Source organism: Megalobrama amblycephala, linkage group LG13, assembly GCF_018812025.1.
Source record: "Megalobrama amblycephala isolate DHTTF-2021 linkage group LG13, ASM1881202v1, whole genome shotgun sequence".
Lineage (NCBI taxonomy): Eukaryota > Metazoa > Chordata > Actinopteri > Cypriniformes > Xenocyprididae > Megalobrama > Megalobrama amblycephala.
Window position 1 is genome coordinate 37,916,517 of NC_063056.1, and position 21,705 is coordinate 37,938,221.

General features: G+C 31.6%; 1 protein-coding gene across 2 annotated transcripts; it reads left to right on the forward strand.

The window, feature by feature from the left end:
* LOC125243690 (sodium- and chloride-dependent transporter XTRP3-like) lies at window positions 1-21,334 on the forward strand. 2 transcript variants are annotated; one of them, XM_048153492.1, is made up of 11 exons: window positions 1-446; window positions 4,146-4,286; window positions 4,384-4,475; window positions 5,632-5,859; window positions 9,020-9,130; window positions 9,222-9,463; window positions 12,424-12,586; window positions 14,135-14,339; window positions 17,300-17,459; window positions 18,081-18,246; window positions 20,664-21,334. In XM_048153492.1, exons 1-11 carry the CDS (start codon window positions 323-325, stop codon window positions 20,835-20,837), a joined length of 1,806 nt encoding a protein of 601 aa, XP_048009449.1. In that variant the 5' UTR covers window positions 1-322; the 3' UTR covers window positions 20,838-21,334. The 2 variants fall into 2 exon arrangements, with proteins under 2 accessions (XP_048009449.1, XP_048009450.1); XM_048153493.1 differs by lacking the exon at window positions 1-446 and adding an exon at window positions 3,827-3,887 and having other exon boundaries at window positions 20,664-21,333.
* The last annotated feature ends 371 nt before the right edge of the window (window positions 21,335-21,705 follow it).

The following is a 21,705-nucleotide window of genomic DNA, read 5'->3' on the forward strand; positions in this document are numbered from 1 at the left end:
ACAGTTATAAACTCATATTTACAATATGCACTTGGCTCTTTCATAAACTCTGCAAAAAAGACGTGATAATGAATGTCCGAGGAGATAACACCATGATCAAACATTCACCTGAATGACATAATTAAATTCAGCCAGTTAAACTCTGCGTCCCTCCCTCCTCATTAGAAAACTCCCACTTTACGCTCCAAGTTCAACTTCACATTTACACACTGGACTTTGAAATAATCCCAGACTCTGTCGTTCACTAGGGATTTGTCTGTTTCCAGAGTGCAGTGTGACTGATCTCCTCCTGTTGAAGGACATTATCATCATCATCATCATCATGAGCAAGGAAGCCCGTCCGTCCTGGGACAGTCCCATGCAGTTTGTCCTGGCGTGTGTGTCTTATGCAGTGGGACTTGGGAATGTCTGGCGTTTTCCGTATCTCTGCCAAATGCATGGAGGAGGTAAGATGATTAGTATCTTACTTTTTCTCCTCATGCTTGCAGATTTAGTTCTTGACAAAGACCTTGATGTTCCCTATACTAATGTGTTACCAAAACAACTATACTTTGTTATAAAAAAAAAAAAAAAATGGTTGGTTCTTAATAAATTAAATGTAGATGTATTTATAAAGAATTTCCATGGATGATCATGTATTTTGCACTACACTATATTCATCATCTATATCCTCCTGATGATGCAGGCTCTTCAATAAAAGTTTAATCCTTTTAATAACTTCTTTATGAAGGTCTGAACATTTGGAGATGATATGAAAATGTTATGTGAACAAACAATACTTCATGTGGCAATGGCTAAATGAACTCATTTGTATTTAATAACTAGGACTAAATTGAGCTGAATATATTACATTAATAAAAGTTTCTTTACAAGTTAGATCAGGTACACTGAAAAAATTATTGTTGGTTTAACTTAAAAAAGTAAGTTACCTGGTTGAGTTCATTGAAATAAAAAATTTGAGTTAATACAATAAAGGCAATTGGTTTAATCAACAGAAACCCAAAATATGTTATCTGATCCACATTAATTATTGAAGTTGATTTGACAAAAAATGTGATAGAAAAAAAAAAAAAATTGAGAAAAAATGTGATAACAAATCATGAAAAAAAAATTTTACACTGTATAAATAGTTCATTATAGTAACAAATGGCAATATTTACTTTTTACACTGGTTTTTATATATTATTCATTAATAGCAATTACATTGATTTTTCTCATTTTAGTGTCATTTTAAGTTATAAAATCCTAAATCATGATGTTTGTTTTTATATTTGTGTGTGTATGAGAACATGCAGTTTTTGTTTGAATGAAATAGCAGTAAAATAAGTGTTATAAGTAGTAGTTTCTAGATATTTCTCTCTCGTTTACTGCAGACTGACAAGTGTAAAAGTGACCAAACGTCTCTGGATTGAACTCAAGTAACAGTGTGAGATTGTACAGAAAGTCACAGTGTTGGCGTTTTATCGTCCGTGAACTTCATTGAACATCTCATCCAGATTCTCAGCACATATCAGCTGTTCTACGGTCAGATTTACTGTTGGAATTTTGTGTGGAAGCGGAATGTCAAACTGAGATTTCTGCGTTACTTTTCTGAGGAGAAAACTGATTAGCATTTCTCCTCCGTTTCATTCGTCTGCTAAACGTCTCTGGTTATGCATTCAGTGCATCTTTGAGGAGCATCACCTGAATAACAATTCACAAACCTTTTGTTCACCGTTTAGCAATGTGATCAAAGTACAAACGTAAAGGAGGCGATGTTATGCGCAGTCAGTCACTGCTGATTTGCATGATGCTGTCAAATATTCCAAAATTCCTCATTATCCAGAGTAATCCTGTTTTCCTGTGAGGATTAGAGAGAGTTAGAGGTGCTCAACACTGTTTCATATTTACACTGTATACAAATAACATGGAACGTACCCTAATGTAACGTGACATTCAGTAAATGCACTTTTGTTATTAATCGCATTATGCATGACATAAATGTATTGAGTATTTGCATATTTTTATTTCCAATTCCATATCATGAAAATCATTTCAAAATGGTGATTTCATGAATAATAACAAACTTTTTGTTCATTTAAATCTATAAATTCCTGATATGCGCTTCTTAAATCTCTATTAACCGATTTGTGAAAGTCCTCCAATAATTACAAATTGCTGAAAAAGTCATGGAAATTCTCTGGTAAAAATGCATGAAATCCATACAGTGATATTTTTCAGTATCAATGATATTCTATTAAAGTTTTTGTCAATATTTTGAATTAGATTTTTTTTGTATTTATCTTATTTTTTACTTTTAAATTTAGTTAAAGTTTTGTTCATTTTTATTAGTTTTTTTAAGTATGCCTATATAGTTTTAGTTTATTTTAGGGCTGTCGAACGATTAATCACGATTAATCTCATACAAAATAGAAGTTTGATTTTTCCTAATATATGTGTGAGTACTGTGTGTAATTAATATGTATATATAAATACAAAGACATTCATGTACATATTTGAGAAATATTTACAAGTATATGTATTTATTTATATTTTTATATAATTTATATTATATAAATATATAAATAAAAATATTTTGTACATAAATAACATAGTTCTCTTAAATATATACATATTTGAATATACATACATATATACATATTTGTATATATATATATATATATATATATATATATATATATATATATATACAAATTTGTGTGTATTTATATATACATATTAATTACACACAGTACTCACACATATATTATGCAAACTCAAACTTTTATTTTGTATGTGATTAATCGTGATTGATCATTTGTCAGCCCTAGTTTATTTAGTTTTAATTATTTTAGTACTTCATCTCAACCTAAATTAAAATTAGAAATGCTGCCTTGGCAACTATAGCTGAAATGAAATGTTTGAAGTATATATATATAGAGAAAAATTATTCATACAGTGGATTACCAGTAAAATTTATACAAATTTGGAACCAAAAATTATTCAGACACTTTGACCTGACCATGTTTTGCATGTTATCTGACATAATTAAGATTGATTTTTTCTGACAGTTTAACTCTTGAGATCTTGTCATATTTATTACTATTTTTTAACTATAGTGAATAAACTGTAATAATGAATGAAATGTTCATGGTGTCTGAATAAATTTTGGTTTGACTATGTGTGTTTGTGTGTGTGTGTGTGTGTGTGTGTGTGTATATATATATATATATATATATATATATATCAGGTAATGTTTATTTTCATACCAACTTATGAAAATGTTTTTTTTAATGGTTTTAGTTTTAGATAAGTTTTAGTCCCTCGTCATAAAGCCACGTAAAAGTGTTTCTGCATATAAAATGATGAAATATATAATGACAAAGAGAATTGGTTAAAGGCACCATGAAATCAAAATTGGCAGTTCTTGTTTTTTTATGGAATATTGCAGTAATTATTATAAATTATTTATCCATGCACATCACTATTTTTTTTTTTTTTTTTTTAAAAGGGATCTATTGTGGCCCTTTTACAAGATGTAATATAAGTCTCTGGTGTCCCCAGAATGTGTCTGTGAAGTTTCAGCTCTAAATACCCCACAGATCATTTATTATAGCTTGTCAAATTTGCCCCTATTTGGGTGTGAGCAAAAACATGCTGTTTTTGTGTGTGTCCCTTTAAATGCAAATGAGCTGCTGCTCCCGGCTCATGTTCCAGAAGAGGGCGGAGCTTTAACAGCTCGTGCTTCGGTTGCTCAACAACAACAAAGCTGGAGAATCTCACGCAGCCAAAATGAGGATTGTCAGTAACGGTGTTCAGCCTTACATTGTTCAAACCGGAGTCGACACTGATGGAGAGACTCAGGAAGAAGTTACAACTTTTAGAATGAAACTGGACGTTTCTGAATGGTTAGTGGATGAATTTATGTAGTTGCTGTGGAGTTGATTCAACTCATCCACTAGCATGTGCCGTCATGTTAATCTTTTGTGTTGAATTGACCCTCGTTTGTGAAGCAGTCCGGCGTAAAATGACGGCATGACAACAACACTCTACTACAACAACTCTTCCTCTTCTCTAAGGCCCTGTTTACACTGGGGAAGAAAAGACGATCACAACTTCTATTTCATTTAAAGTGTTTCTCTGAATGTATGTTTGTATTTCTCCAGGTGGGTTTCTGATCCCGTACCTGCTGATGTTGGTGCTGGAGGGGATTCCTCTGTTCTGCATGGAGCTGGCCATCGGTCAGAAGATGCGTCTGGGCAGCATCGGAGCGTGGACCGCCATCAACCCGTATCTGGGTGGATTGGGTGAGTTACCCGTACTTCATTTACGAGACATTTAATGCCATACAATGATCTGATATCATCTTTTATTTATATGATCATCTGCACATGCATTGTACAGGCATTGCAAGTGTTGTGACCTCCATGTACTTGTGTCTGTACTACAATGTCATCAACGCCTGGAGCTTCTGGTATCTCTTCCATTCATTTCAGGTTAGTCTACTGAAAAATAAATGTAGATGTTTATATCCCAATACTGATATTACGAGATGAGGAAGGCTGATGTTTGAAACCGACATTTTATGTTCTTAATTGTTCTGATTATAAAATGGATAGTTCCAGTCCTTGATTCTGATTGGTTGAGCCATGCTTGAAAAATGTTGTAAATTACTCTACAAAAAATACACCTGTGACCTCATTACATCAGTATTAAAATAAATATTTTTATAGACTAGGCATTTTATAAAAGCAATATTCCTATGAATCCGTGGTTTACAGTGAGAATTTTAGGCCCCTTTGCTGTTCTAAATTCACTGTAAACCAGTTTCATGGGACATATTACTTATTTACTACACTTTTTTGACAGCTGAAAGCATTATCAAATCCATCAATATATGTTATGCATGTATATGTTTGTATAATTTAATAATAGTGAATAGGATGCACATAAAATTAAGTGAACATATTTTCTCAGAATGTGGTCAGAAGTATTTGAAAATAGATAAAATGTGCAATTTTCATTGAAAATGTTGCAACTGACATGAGATTTCATTGGCTACACTGCAAAAAGGGATTTTCTTCCTCAGTATTTTTGTCTTATATCAAATATCAAAATTCTTAAATCAAGATACATTTATTTGAGATGCAAAATAACATTTGTTTTTGTAGATATTGATAAATTAAGTGATTATTTACGCTTAAATCAAGAAAAAAAATTAAATTAATTGGATGTTTGTTTAAAACTACATTTTTAAAAAATCTGTCAGTGAATATTGATCAATTTCTCATAAAACAAGACTTCTGTCATTTTGCATCTAAAGTAAATATATCTACAGTACATAAGAATGTTTATATATATTTACTGGAAAACAAGACAGAAATATTGAGGAAGAAAATCACTTTTTGATGTGTAAACCAAACTAAACTTACTAAACTAGTTTATGCAAAAAATGACTAAATAATCTAAAAATCAGCCCAGAATAAAAGTTTTTTTTTTTAGTAGCTTATAACTAATTTCTGAAATGAATTGCTTGACTCTAGTGGAACTACTTCATATAATGAGTATGATGGTGTTGTTGAGGAAGTATTTTCCCCATCTGTAGATCAGAAGTGTCTTCATGTGTTTTATCATGTGTTAATGCGTCTGCAGTCAGTGCTGCCCTGGGCCGAGTGTCCCGTCAACAGTAACCGGACGGGGTATCTGGAGGAGTGTGAGGTGGCTTCACCCACACAGTACTTTTTCTACCGCGAGACGCTGAACATCTCATCCTCCATCGATGAGAACGGAGGCATCCACATGGGCCAGGCGCTGTGTCTTCTGCTGGCCTGGATCATAGTCTACCTGTTCATCGTCCGAGGGGTCAAATCAACCGGAGTGGTGAGACTAACCATCTGATACTGGTGACCAACACAGTACCAAAACTGTCTGTTGTACAAAAGTTAAAGGATTAGTTCACTCCAGAATTAAAATGTCCTGATAATTTACTCACCCCCGTGTCATCCAAGATGTTTATGTCTTTTCTTCAGTTGAAAAGAAATTAAAGGTGCCATCGAATGAAAAATTGAATTTATCTTGGCATAGTTGAATAACAAGAGTTCAGTACATGGAAATGACATACAGTGAGTCTCAAACTCCATTGTTTCCTCCTTCTTATATAAATCTCATTTGTTTAAAAGACCTCTGAAGAACAGGCGAATCTCAACATAACACAGACTGTTACGTAACAGTCGGGATCATTAATATGTACGCCCCCAATATTTGCATATGCCAGCTCATGTTCAAGGCATTAGACAAGGGCAGCCAGTATTAACGTCTGGATCTGTGCACAGCTGAATCATCAGACTAGGTAAGCAAGCAAGAACAACAGCGAAAAATGGCAGATGGAGCAATAATAACTGACATGAACCATGATATCATGATATTTTTAGTGATATTTGTAAATTTTCTTTCTAAATGTTTCGTTAGCATGTTGCTAATGTACAGTTAAATGTGGTTAAAGTTACCATCATTTCTTACTGTATTCACGGAGACAAGACTGTCGTTATTTTCATTTTTAAACACTTGCAGTCTGTATAATTCATAAACACAACTTCATTCTTTATAAATCTCTCCAACAGTGTAGCATTAGCCGTTAGCCACGGAGCACTATCAAACTCATTCAGAATCAAATGTAAACATCCAAATAAATACTGTACTCACAGGAATCGATGTATGCATGACGAACACTTTGTAAAGATCCATTTTGAGGGTTATATTTGCTGTGTGAACCTTGAGTTTATGCTGTTTAAAGGTGGTAAAGAGGATGTTTTGTTTTATACATTTTTTCAATATTACTTGAAACTGTCTTTACTAACTGATAAAAGACTATTTATAAGGTGCACTGAAAGGAATATTATTAATATACATCATCTGTGCACGAGGTAGGGCCTTAAAAACATCAGCCAATCGATTACGTGATCATAGCGTAAACGATTGGCCCTCTGGCTTGTCAATTACTGCCATGACGTTCCTTGTGAGAGACGCGCGGCTGCGCGCTCTAGTAACTTTCCACACTCCGCATGCAATGTTTTTGTCAGGAGACAGGAGTAACAACTGCAGATTATGAGTCACCTAACCATACTTATGACTGATCGCGCTCAAATGCGTCCAGTCAGAGCCAGTTGCTTTCAGTCTGCGATTACAGTCGGTGTTCAAATTCCATGTGAAAGTATATAAATCTGCTTCAGGAGCAGGAAACTATCGCTGTATGTTGAGCACAGTCAGAATGTTTTAGCTAGTCGTAAAATGTGTGCCCGGCTTAATAACACAGCGAATGATAAACACTCGTATTCCGATACTCGTGCATGAGTTTTGGGAGGCGTTCACGTTCTTCCGCATTCGCTCATTTCAAAAACTCAGTCGACGAAAACATCCCCTGTACCACCTTTAAGGCAATCGAGAGCTCGCGGGGGAGCGGGAGCAGGAGATTTAAAGGGGCTGCGCGCTTAATCGGTGCATATGTAATTATAGCTCAAAATAGGCAGTTAAAAAAATTTATAAAAAAAAAAACTATGGGGTATTTTGAGCTGAAACTTCACAGACACATTCAGGGGACACCTTAGACTTATATTACATCTTTTGAAAAGAGGTTCTAGGGCACCTATAAGGTTTTTGAGGAAAACATTCCAGAATTTTTCTCCATATAGCGGACTTCACTGGGGTTCAACGGTATTATCTAGCGAAACTATCATTTTCTAAAAAAAAAAAAAAATTTAAATTTCTATTCTTTTTAACCACAAATGCTCGTCTTGCACTTTACATTACGTAATCATGTTAGAAAGGTCACGTGTGATGTAGGCGGAAGTACCACGGTAGGGTGAAAAATCTCATTTTCTCCTCCAACTTCAAAATTGTCCGACATCGTTGTTTTACCTTAGTCTTTGCACGTTCACTCTGTAGACACTGGATCTGTACTTTAGCCTACATCACGCATGACCTTTCCAACATGGTTATGTAATGCGTGGCGTTTGTGCAACACGAGCATTTGTGGTTAAAAAGTATATACATTTTTATTATTTTTAGAAAATGACCGATGGTTTCTCTAGATAAGACTCTTATTCCTCGTCTGGGATCATGTAGAGCTCTTTGAAGCTGCACTGAAACTGTAATTTTGACCTTCTACCGTTTGGAGGCCATTGAAGTCCACTATATGGAGAAAAATCCTGGAATGTTTTCCTCAAAAACCTTAATTTCTTTTCGACTGAAGAGAGAAAGACATAAAAATAAAGATAAAAAATGGGGGTGAGTAAATTACCAGGAAATTTTAATTCTGAACCGAGCTAATCCTTTAACAGAAATATCCTCAAAATCAAACATTGAAATATATTTAGAATGTTTTAAGACTTTCGTTCATCTTTGGAACAAAAATGTTTCTGAAAAATCTTTTTAATGAAATCTAGGAGCTTTCTGTCCCTCCATTGACAGTCTACGCAACTACCACTTTCAAGCCCCAGAAAGGTAATAAAGACATCATTAAAGTAATCCATGTGACCTAAGTGGTTTAACCTCAATTTTATGACGTGCCACGAGTGATTTGTTTGCACAAAAAAACATAATTTACCACTTTATTTACAAAATATTAATCTCAAACATGCGTCACAAGAGCACCACGACACGTGCGCGATGTATTGATGTGAGAGCAGATGTTGTGTGAACGCGCATCTGAGTTTAATATTTTGGAAATAAAGTGGTAAATGATGTTTTTTGCACAAACCAACTACTCGCATCGCTTAAGTTAAACCACTGGAGTCACATGGATTACTTTAATGATGTCTTACTACCTTTCTGGGGCTTGAAAGTGGTAGTTTTATATTTAAGTTTAGAATAAACACAAATTATTTAAAAGGTTAGTGAATGAGACTCTTTGAGTGTAAAAAATTATAATGTTTTAAAAGGTAAATCTGTCATTATTTACTCTCATTTAGTTTCAAACCATTCTCTTCACTTCCATTCCTTTTTGTAGTCTAGTCTAGTTAAAAATGTCCACTTTCCTCCACAGGTCGTGTATTTTACAGCTACGTTTCCATATGTGGTTCTGATCATCTATCTGATCCGTGGTATGACTCTTCACGGAGCCTGGAACGGAGTGAAGTACATGTTCACGCCCAAGGTAAGAAAGTCCTGCTCGTTGTTTGCTTCTTCATTGATTTTTCTAAATGTTCGGTTGTAGTTGAGTGTGCATTAAACACACGTGTGTTTAGCTGGAGCAGTTGGCAAACCCTCAAACGTGGATCAACGCTGCCACTCAGATCTTCTTCTCTCTGGGTTTGGGCTTCGGCTCTTTGATCGCTTTCGCCAGTTACAACCACCACAACAATAACTTTGAGAGGCAGGCCGTCGTCGTGTCACTCATCAACAGCGGCACGTCTGTGTTCGCCAGCATCGTGACCTTCTCCATCTACGGCTTTAAAGCCACGTTCAACTACGAAAGCTGTTTGGAAAGGTGAGATGCCAGTGATGTTCCATCATGCTGTATGTCAGGTTTAGTCAATCTGTGATCTCATCAAGAGATGCACGAACACAAACCTCTTGGGTTTTATGATGTGCAGAATGAATGATCTCATTATTCCATCAAACATTAAACTGGATGTTGGCTGTAAGATCATTTTACGATCTCTTGGCTTTTCTCAGAATGTCTTTCAGAAAGTTTTAGGACACTAAACTGTCATCTATATAAACTATTCAGAGTATTATCCATTGATTATTCACAGAACTAAACGGAAAGAGTAGAACTTGTTATGAAATCTAAACCGCAATTGCAAAAAATAATGATGGATTTCAAATAGGTTTCCTAAAACACTCCCCTTATCTGTCATTGGACTCATTGACTATGTTTACATGCACATGAAATTCTGTTTAAATTCAGGTTGCAGCCTTATTCTGAATATGTGGCCCGTGCTGGCAAAATGAGTCGGGATGTGCACAGGCTAATTACAGGCAATACAAGTGAAAAATTAAGCAGTAAGCCCCAAGACCCTGTGGTTTACAATGAATTTATAGCAGCTAAGGGGCCTTGTTAGGCACGATGCTAAGCGGAGTAAAACGTTTTTATATATATATATATATATATATATATATATATATATATATATATATATATATATATATATATAATATATATATATATATATATAAAAACGGTTACCACACAATACAAATATTAAAGCCAAAAAATATGTATCAATGCAACTTTCATGAAGTAAACTCTTACTAAAACCCTTCCTTCCACTGGAAAAAATAGTCCCTGACCGTGAACAGCAACAGAAGTTACATTATTACGCCATTAGATGGCGGCAAAGACTGTCTTTATGAGTGAATCACTCAGTTTCAAAGACTTTTATTTTGAAACTTGTTGTGAACACTGAACAAGACGCAAATGACAAATGCTTTGACTAGCGCTGTCAGTGTCAGCGGGGCACGGGAAAACATATTAACTGTTAAAAGGACAAGATCGCAGCGGACATTCAATCAGATTTTTTATTATGAACATAGGACTGACCTGAAGGAAAATGCTAAATCTGAATGCAGGTAATAAAGTCAGTCACTCGATATCTCTCTCTCTCACGATACTCTTCTACATAATACAGTAAGCTTCAATGAACAAGATCAATTGAGAACAAACATGTTGTTAAGAGTGGTTGCTAAGACAGACGCAGCAACATACACACTCAGTGGCGCAGCGATACTTATTTAATGCGGTCAGTTTTCGGGAAGTTTACATCGGCTTCGAATGCAGCTTGAGACCGACCAATCAGAATCAAGGGCCGGAACTATCCGTTGTATAATGCAAACGTAATTACCATCATTCAAGGTCCAGAAAAGCAGTAAAAACATTGTTAAAATAGTCGACATGACTACAATGGTTCAACCTTAATGTTTGAAGCGACGAGAATACTTTTTGTGCGCAAAAACAAAAATAACAACTTTATTCAACAATATCTTCTCTCCCATGCCTTGCTGATACGCTGTTTACGTCCAGCGCTTCCAGGTTCTACGTCAGAACGCCGGCTCAGTATTGGCCAATAATGAGTCAACATTCTGACGTAGAACCTGGAAGCGCTGGATGTAAACAGCAGGCGCGTCCCTGTCATGATCATCAGTTGGAGTGCCCTGGTTGGTCACTAGAGGGCACTCCAACCCGGACTGTTCCTCACCACACTTTTGGACTGCATTTCCCATAACCCACTTCCCGGACTCATTATCCCGTTCATTGCACCCAGCTGTTTTGTGTTTGTTCATTAGTGTCTGTCTATTTATACCTGATTTGTTGCTGCTTTTGTTAGGTTGGTTTCATTTACGGTCACCGATTTCACTGTTTGTTTTCTGTTGACTGCTCTGTGGATTTTTGACCCCTGCCTGTCTGGTTACGTTTTGGATTACCCATTAAAGCTGCTTTTGGATCTTAGTCTCTGTGCATTACGTGACAGTCCCAATTCGCGTACTTATGCACTATTCTATGATGTTTTTAAGTACAAATAGTGCAAGTAGTGCATTCACACAGAAATTTCCAAAAAGAAAATGTGCACTTTAAATAACTGGATGATGCACTAAATTAATGGAAAAAACGAAGTGTGGAATGTTGCACTCAACTGTCACAACTTTAATTACATAGCGGAGAGGGAAGGGCTATTGAACTCTGTTGTTAAATGACAAAATAACCTTATACAATTCACACACTACATGGATGAGTGCATAGTGTATAGTGCATCATTTGGGACGCAACTAGCTTATCAGTAAGCGTATCAGTTCTGATGCTCATGTGTCCACTGTTGGCTCTTTCGGCGGTGGACAGGGGTCAGCATGGGCACCCTGACTGGTCTGCAGCTATGCAGCTGAGATGCACTGTGTATTCTGACACCTTTCTATCAGAACCAGCATTAACTTCTTGAGCAATTTGAGCTACAGTAGCTCATCTGTTGGATCGGACCATACGGGCCAGCCTTCAGTGTTATTCACAGTGTTATTCACTTCACCTGTCAGTGGTCATAATGTTATGCCTGATTGGTGTATAAAACATTAAAACAAGCATATTCCAGAGGTGGGAATCAAAAACTGAGTCAGGCAATCATATTGCACCGCTTACATGACTCAATACTAATATTAATATATTTGCTAAATTCCAAATTAATATCCGAATATTGATGTGCATGTAAACATAGTCATTGGTTGAGTGAGAAGTTGTCATGACAGGCCGCTCAAACAAAACAGATCCATGTTTTGAAAATGTCACAGTGTTTCAGACAGGAAGTCAAACAACAAATGACGACTTATAGGGACTCTGAAAATTAAATTCTGATACAAAAAAGTATTTGATGCTCAATACACAATGCAGATGAAGCTCTTCAGATCAGAACACCCATTTTTTACTTTTTCTCTGCTGTTTGCGTTCCTCTGTTGATCCAGGATGAGGCTGTTACTGCTCAACACCTTCGATCTGTCTGAGGAGACCATCAGCGTTGAGAACATCAGCTCTTGGATCAGTCATTTGAACTACACTCATCCTGAGAGGTTTGCGGCCATCGCTTCAAAGATCGAAGACTGCAGTCTAGAGGCTGAACTGGACACGGTAAACTGACCTGTTTATTACCCACATTACTACACAGCGATAGTGAGATTGGTACCAATTTATCAGATTTTTAGACAGTAGGTTATTGTTTTTTAATAAATTTAAAAATGTGATCAAAGCTGAATTTTCAGCATCATTACTCCAGTCTTCAGTGTCACATGATCCTTCAGAAATCATTCTAATATGATGATTTGCTGCTCAAGAAACTATTATCATCAATGTTGAAAACAATTGTGCTGCTTAATAATTTTGTAGAAATTATGATACTTTTTTCAGGATCCATGATGAGTCAATGAATGATTCAATGAACAGCATTTATTTGCATTGATTTATTTTTTAATTTTTTAACATTATAAATGTCTTTGTCACTTTTGATCAATTTAATGCATCCTTGATGAATACAATACATTGATTAATTTATCTCTTTTTAATCTTATCACAAATGTTTGAATAGTATCATTGTTTCCACAAAAAATGTTAAGCAGCAACATTGATAATAATAATAATACAAATTCAGATTTGCATCACAGGAATAAATAATTTTTTTATAGAAAACTTTTAATTTGTAATAATATTTTGCAATATTACTGTTTTTACTGTATTTAAATAAATGCAGTCTTGGTAAGCAGAAGAGACTTCTTTCAAAACATTAAAAAGTTGTAATGTTTCCAAACTTTTGACAGACAAGTTTACCTATATTTCCTCATACATTTTTGGCCATTTTTAATATATTTTCAATATATTATACATTTCTATATATACTTTCTCCTATTCATGTGTGAAGGGACCTTACCCTTATAGCAAAAACATATATTTTCTGTTATATTTTTAAAAAATATTCCAAAACATTTTTAAAAAAAAAATCAATATGGATGGTACAATATATTTGTATAAATATATTTTGAAAAGTTTACCTATATTTTTTGGCCATTATTTGTATATATTTTATAAATTATAAATATATTTATATTGTCCAAAATACATTTTAAAAATACATTGCATTTAATGTATTATTAATGTAAAATGTATTTTCTTGCCCCTTGAAGTTCATACATTTTGCCATTTGAAGGTTTAAATGAAATCTATTTAAAATGATGTCATATTTTCTCAAGCCATGCTGTTTACAACATGTATTTAGTATATATTATACATACATACATACATGCATGTATACAGGTGCTGGTCATATAATTAGAATATCATCAAAAAGTTGATTTATTTCACTAATTCCATTCAAAAAGTGAAACTTGTATATTATATTCATTCATTACACACAGACTGATATATTTCAAATGTTTATTTCTTTTAATTTTGATGATTATTACTGACAACTAAGGAAAATCCCAAATTCAGTATCTCAGAAAATTAGAATATCTTGTGAAAAGGTTCAATATTGAAGACACCTGGAGCCAAACTCTAATCAGCTAATTAACTCAAAACACCTGCACTTTTTTATATTGTATATAGCATATATATAAATCTCCTTATGTTTCTGCTTCTACATTTTGGCCAAAAAATCAGTATTTTTTGATGTGTGTGTGTGTGCAGGCGGTGGAGGGCACCGGTCTGGCGTTCATCGTGTACAGCGAGGCCATTAAGAACATGCCTCTGTCTCAGCTCTGGTCTGTGCTCTACTTCATCATGCTGCTGCTGTTAGGGATGGGGAGCATGCTGGGAAACGTCACGGCCATCATCACCCCTCTCGGAGACCTCAAGTTTCTGTCACGCACCCTTAGCAACGAGACCATCAACGGTAAGAAGGACACGGCAGACTTGTGTTTAGACCAGCTGGCATTTCAAGATTAATGCTGCTCTGTAACTGGAGCAAGCTGGTTAAGGCCTTTATCTAAACACACCTTGTACTGGTCAGTTATGTAGACTGAACTAGTTTAACATCAGATATGCTGATTAATTGGCTGATATGTGGCCACTTTCAGATTACTGTCAGGTGAAAACATTGTCAGCTTGACTGATTATCAATGTAAAATGTTGATATTTAAAATATTTGTATTGAAATTTGAGTGATTATTGTATTCATTCATTCATTAATTCAATTAATCATTCATCCATTTATTTTAATTTTTATTTAATATTTTTTTTTTTTTTTATTTGATTTGTATTACAAAACCATCCGAATATTCTTGATGTTGCTTAATTCTTCCTTCCTTCCTTCCTTCATTCATACATACATTTTTATTTTTTATTTATTTTTTATTTTATTTGTTTTTATTTGTATTACAAAACCATCCAAATATTCTCGATGTAGCTTATTCATTCATTCATTCATTCATTCATTCATTCATTCATTCTTTCATTCATTTTTTATTTTTTATTTATTTTTATTTTATTTTATTTGTATTACAAAACCATCACGAATATTCTTGATGTAGCTTAATTATTCATTCATTCATTCATTTATTTATTTGTTTGTTTGTTTGTTTGTATTACAAAACCATCCAAATATTCTTGAACCATCCAAGAATTCTTATTCATTCATTCATTCATTCATTCATTCATTTGTTTTTATTTTTTATTTATTTTTATTTTATGTATTTTTTTTTTACAAAACCGCCCCAATATTGTTGATGTTGCTTAATTGTTTCTTTCATTCATTCATTCATTCATTCATTCAGTAATTTTATTTATTTTTTGTTATTTTATTTGTATTACAAAACCATCCAAATATTCTCGATGTAGCTTATTCATTCATTCATTCATTCATTCATTCATTCATTTGTTTTTATTTTTTATTTATTTTTATTTTATTTGTATTACAAAACCATCACTAATATTCTTGATGTAGCTTAATTATTCATTCATTCATTCATTCATTCATTTATTCATTTATTTATTTATTTATTTGTTTGTTTGTTTGTTTGTATTACAAAACCATCCAAATATTCTTGATGTAGCTTATTCATTCATTCATTCATTCATTCATTTGTTTTTATTTTTATTTATTTTTATTTTATGTATTTTGTTTTACAAAACCGCCCCAATATTGTTGATGTTGCTTAATTGTTTCTTTCATTCATTCATTCATTCATTCATTCATTCATTCATTCAGTAATTTTATTTATTTTTTGTTATTTTATTTGTATTACAAAACCATCCAAATATTCTCGATGTAGCTTATTCGTTCATTCATTCATTCATTCATTTGTTTTTATTTTTTATTTATTTTTATTTTATTTGTATTACAAAACCATCACGAATATTCTTGATGTAGCTTAATTATTCATTCATTCATTCATTCATTCATTTATTCATTTATTTATTTATTTGTTTGTTTGTTTGTTTGTTTGTTTGTATTACAAAACCATCCAAATATTCTTGATGTAGCTTATTCATTCATTCATTCATTCATTTGTTTTTATTTTTTATTTATTTTTATTTTATGTATTTTGTTTTACAAAACCACCCCAATATTTTTGATGTTGCTTAATTGTTTCTTTCATTCATTCATTCATTCAGTAATTTTATTTATTTTTTGTTATTTTATTTGTATTACAAAACCATCCAAATATTCTTGATGTAGCTTATTCATTCATTCATTCATTCATTCATTCATTTGTTTTTATTTTTTATTTATTTTTATTTTATTTTATTTGTATTACAAAACCATCCAAATATTCTTGATGTAGCTTATTCATTCATTCATTCATTCATTCATTTGTTTTTATTTTTTATTTATTTTTATTTTATTTTATATATTTTGTTTTACAAAACCACCCCAGTATTGTTGATGTTGCTTAATTGTTTCTTTCATTCATTCATTCATTCATTCAGTAATTTTATTTATTTTTTGTTATTTTATTTGTATTACAAAACCATCCAAATATTCTCGATGTAGCTTATTCATTCATTCATTCATTCATTCATTCATTCTTTCATTTGTTTTTATTTTTTATTTATTTTTATTTTATTTTATTTGTATTACAAAACCATCCAAATATTCTTGATGTAGCTTAATTATTAATTAATTAATTCCTTCATTTATTTATTTATTTATATTTTTTATTTGTATTACAAAACCATCCAAATATTCTTGATGTAGCTCATTCATTCATTCATTCATTTGTTTTTATTTTTTATTTATTTTTATTTTATGTATTTTGTTTTACAAAACCACCCCAATATTGTTGATGTTGCTTAATGGTTTCTTTCATTCATTCATTCAGTAATTTTATTTATTTTTTGTTGTTTTATTTGTATTACAAAACCATCCAAATATTCTTGATGTAGCTTAATTATTAATTAATTAATTCCTTCATTTATTTATTTATTTATTTATATTTTTTATTTGTATTACAAAACCATCCAAATATTCTTGATGTAGCTCATTCATTCATTCATTCATTCATTTGTTTTTATTTTTTATTTATTTTTATTTTATGTATTTTGTTTTACAAAACCACCCCAATATTGTTGATGTTGCTTAATGGTTTCTTTCATTCATTCATTCAGTAATTTTATTTATTTTTTGTTGTTTTATTTGTATTACAAAACCATCCAAATATTCTTGATGTTGCTTCATTGTTTGTTTTTGTTTGTTTGGCAGGGGTAATTATTGCACAATATATCAGCAGATGCTCTTCATATTTCTGCTTCTTTCTAATACCTAATCAAAATCCTCAATGTTCAGCAGTTTATGCGTTTCATTCAGTCGAGTCTGAACAGTTTCTGACTGTAGTTTCCTCTGGTTTCTGGCAGGTCTGGTGTGTCTTCTCTGTTTTCTTCTGGGTTTCGGCTTCACCAGCCGCTCGGGAAACTACTGGTTCACCATCTTCAACGAATACGCGGCGACATTTTCTCTGCTCTTCATCGTGTTCATTGAAGTCGTCAGTGTGTGTTACATCTATGGACTGAGAAGGTGACAAATTCAATGGCTCTTTAGTGTACAGACTTCAATGATGAGGGCTCAATTCACTTTAACAGCACAAACAAGGTACAAAATAGGGTGAAAAACTCCTCAAAAGCAAGTAATTTTCTTGTGTTTTTCTTAATGGCCAGTAAAAGTCTTCAGGAATCCTTCCAACCTGAGAAGGTCAAAATTAATATTTTACATTTATATGAGTAAAACAGCTTCGTCAGGACTAAAGTCTGCAGCATTTAAACTCATAATACACTTACTGTTTCATAATTCTTCACTGTACGTTACATAATCATCTGTAAATGTGTTCATAAACTCTGCACAAATGAAAACTCTTTGAGGATTATAATAATCCTTGTTATTATGGTTGTTTTGTATGATCAATGTGCTTTCAATACTTGTATTTAACCCTTAATATTGTTTGTACTGATGAGAAGACTGAAACCTCAACATGAATGCAGTATATGGGATGTGTAAAATATTACCTATGACTTTACATTTTTTGTTCTTTTTTCTTCCTTGAACCTTGTTAAACTAAAAAAAAAAAAAAGGATTTTCGTGTCTCTGATGGTTTTGATGTTGTAGATGTTTGCACTGATTATTATTGTTCATCATTCACAGGTTTGAAAAAGACATCGAGGACATGTTGGGGCATCGGCCGAACTGGTACTGGAAGGTGATGTGGGCCGTAATCAGTCCGGTGCTCCTCATCAGCCTCTTCATCTTCTACATCATCAACTACATCCAGGGCGGCACACCCACCTACCAGGCCTGGGACAAAGATCTGGTACGGCACCATTCAAACGGGCTTCATGAGAATTTATGAGGATTTATGAGTTGATGACAATTAAATCATGCAAATGTAAAAGTAAAATAAAAGCAATCCAAATAAAAGAATTACTAAACATTGAACAATAAAAATGTAAAATCAAAAGAAATATCAAAATAAACCACTTACTAAAAATTCATTTAATCATGAAAATGTAAAAAATACATAACTTTAAAATAAAAACAAAGTAAAAGACTTATAATAATTAAATCATGAAAATGTAAAATAAATCATTATAAAATGAAACAATCAAAATAAAACACTAAAAATTATTATTATATATTAATATTAAATAATTAAAATGTAAAATTAAAATAAAAGCAATCCAAATAAAACAATTACTAAACATTGAACAATAAAAATGTAAAATCAGAAGAAATATCAAAATAAACCACTTACTAAAAATTTATTTAATCATGAAAATGTAAAAAAATACATAACTTTAAAATAAAAACAAAGTAAAACACTTATAATAATGAAATCATGAAAATGTAAAATAAATCATTTTAAAATGAAACAATCAAAATAAAACACTAAAAATTATTATTATTATATATTAATATTAAATCATTAAAATGTAAAATTAAAAAATAAAAACAATTAAATACACTAACTAAAAACTACTTAAATTATAAAAAATTGTACAATGAAAATAAATAATTTTAACATAAAAACAATCAAAATTAAATGCTTACTAAAAATTAAATCATGAAAATATAAAAATAAAAAATACATAACTTTAAAATAAAAACAAAGTAAAAGACTTATTATAATTAAATCATGAAAATGTAAAATAAATCATTATAAAATGAAACAATCAAAATAAAACACTAAAAATTATTATTATATATTAATATTAAATCATTAAAATGTAAAATTAAAAAATTAAAAAATAAAAACAATTAAATACACTAACTAAAAATTACATTAATTATAAAAACATAAAATGAAAATAAATAAATGTAAAAATAAGACTTACTAAAAACTACTTGAATTATAAAAAAATTGTACAATGAAAATGAATAATTTTAAAATAAAAACAATCAAAATTAAACGCTTGCTAAAAATTAAATCATGAAAATGTAAAATGAAAACAGACATTTACTAAAATTACATAAATTATAAAAATGTAAAAAAATGATGAATTATAAGCTGTAAAATGAAAATAAATCATTTTAAAATAAAACACTTAAATCATGAAAATATTAAAATAAATCATTTTAAAATACAAAAAAAATAGATAGTAAAAAATATTTAAATTGTAAAAACCAAACAAATAAATACAGTACAGTCCAAAAGTTTGGAACCACTAAGATTTTTAATGTTTTTAAAAGAAGTTTCGTCTGCTCACCAAGGCTACATTTATTCAATTAAAAATACAGTAAAAAACAGTAATATTGTGAAATATTATTACAATTTAAAATAACTGTGTACTATTTAAATATATTTGACAAAGTAATTTATTCCTGTGATGCAAAGCTGAATTTTCAGCATCGTTACTCCAGTCTTCAGTGTCACATGATCCTTCAGAAATCATTCTAATATGCTGATTTGCTGCTCAAGAAACATTTATGATTATTTTCAATGTTGAAAACAGTTGTTTTCAGGATTCCTTGATGAATAGAAAGTTCAAAAGAACAGCATTTATCTGAAATACAAAGCTTCTGTAGCATTATACACTACCGTTCAAAAGTTTGGGGTCAGTAAGAATTTTAATTTTTATTTTTTTGAAAAGAAATTAAAGAAATGAATACTTTTATTCAGCAAGGATGCATTAAATCAATCAAAAGTGGCAGTAAAGACATTTATAATGTTACAAAAGATTAGATTTCAGATAAACACTGTTCTTTTGAACTTTCTATTCATCAAATAATCCTGAAAAAAAATACTGTACACAAATATTTTGTACAATTGTACACATTAAATGTTTCTTGAGCAGCAGATCAGCATATTAGAATGATTTCTGAAGGATCATGTGACACTGAAGACTGGAGTAATGATGCTGAAAATTCAGCTTTGCATCACAGGAATAAATTACTTTGTCAAATATATTCAAATAGAAAACAGTTATTTTAAATTGTAATAATATTTCACAATATTACTGTTTTTTACTGTATTTTTAATTAAATAAATGTAGCCTTGGTGAGCAGACGAAACTTCTTTTAAAAACATTAAAAATCTTAGTGGTTTCAAACTTTTGGACTGTACTGTACATAATTTTAAAATAAAAACGATCAAAATAAAACATTTACTAAAAATCAAATCATGAAAATATAAAATGAAAATAATTTAAAAATAAAAACAATCAAAATAATACATTTACTAAAAATGATGTCAGATGAAGAAATAAGCACATAATAGTGTTTGTTTCCCAGGGTAAGTCTGTGGTGAAGGAGTATCCGGTGTACGGTCAGGCCTTCATCGCTCTGCTGCTGGTGTCGTCGGTCAGCTGCGTCCCGCTGGCGGCTCTCTACGCCTTCTGCAGGAGGAAGCAGCGAGGGACGCCGATCCGTCAGCAAAGCGCCAGCGCCGCGTCCTCTGACATTTAAACTCAAAGACTCTTGGGAAATGGACATTTTTGGGACCACAGAGGCCAGAGCAAAATTATTTTTATTTTGTGAGCTGTAGAAATATATGAACATTTTCAGCTTTTGGTTGGTTGTACAATACAGTTAGTTCTGAAAACTAGCTATTAGGACTAAAACATTTTACATTTACATTTCCTGCAGAAAATATGAATATCTGATTAAGGATGTTTAGAAAAGGACTTTATTTTTACATTTCTATGAACAGCAGATGAATATCCAAACACTGAAGACCTGGACTGTGAACATCAAATGCAACCTTATGAAAATGTGTAAAACTATGTGTAAATATCTTTTTACATCAGAGCTTGTATTATTTTAGTAGTAAATAACATTTTGTAAATGTCAAATCAATATTTTTTATTATGAATGTTTTCCCCTGTATGTCATTATTTTTTGCTCTTGATTTTTAGAGATATATATATATATATATATATATTAGATATACTGTATATTAGTGCTGTCAAACAATTAATTGTGATTAATGGCATCCAAAATAAGTTTGTTTTCATAATATATTTGTGTACTGTGTATATTTATTGTATATATAAATACACACACATGCATGTATATATTTAACAAAAAATATATTAAATACTGATATATATATATATCTTAAATGTATGTGTTTATATATATATATATATATACATAATTATACACAGTATACACATATTATGTAAACAAACTTTTATTTTGGATGCGATTAAACACGATTAATCGTTTGACAGCACTAATATATAGTGTGTATATGTGTATATATATATATATATATATATATATATATATATATATATATATATATATATATATATATATATACACACACAGA

Coding starts and splice junctions, on each gene's coding strand:
- LOC125243690 (XM_048153492.1), top strand. CDS start 323: ATGAGCAAGGAAGCCCGTCCGTCCTGGGACAGTCCCATGCAGTTTGTC. Junction 4,287..4,383: donor CCCGTATCTGGGTGGATTGG/GTGAGTTACCCG, acceptor TGCATTGTACAG/GCATTGCAAGTGTTGTGACC. Junction 4,476..5,631: donor ATCTCTTCCATTCATTTCAG/GTTAGTCTACTG, acceptor ATGCGTCTGCAG/TCAGTGCTGCCCTGGGCCGA.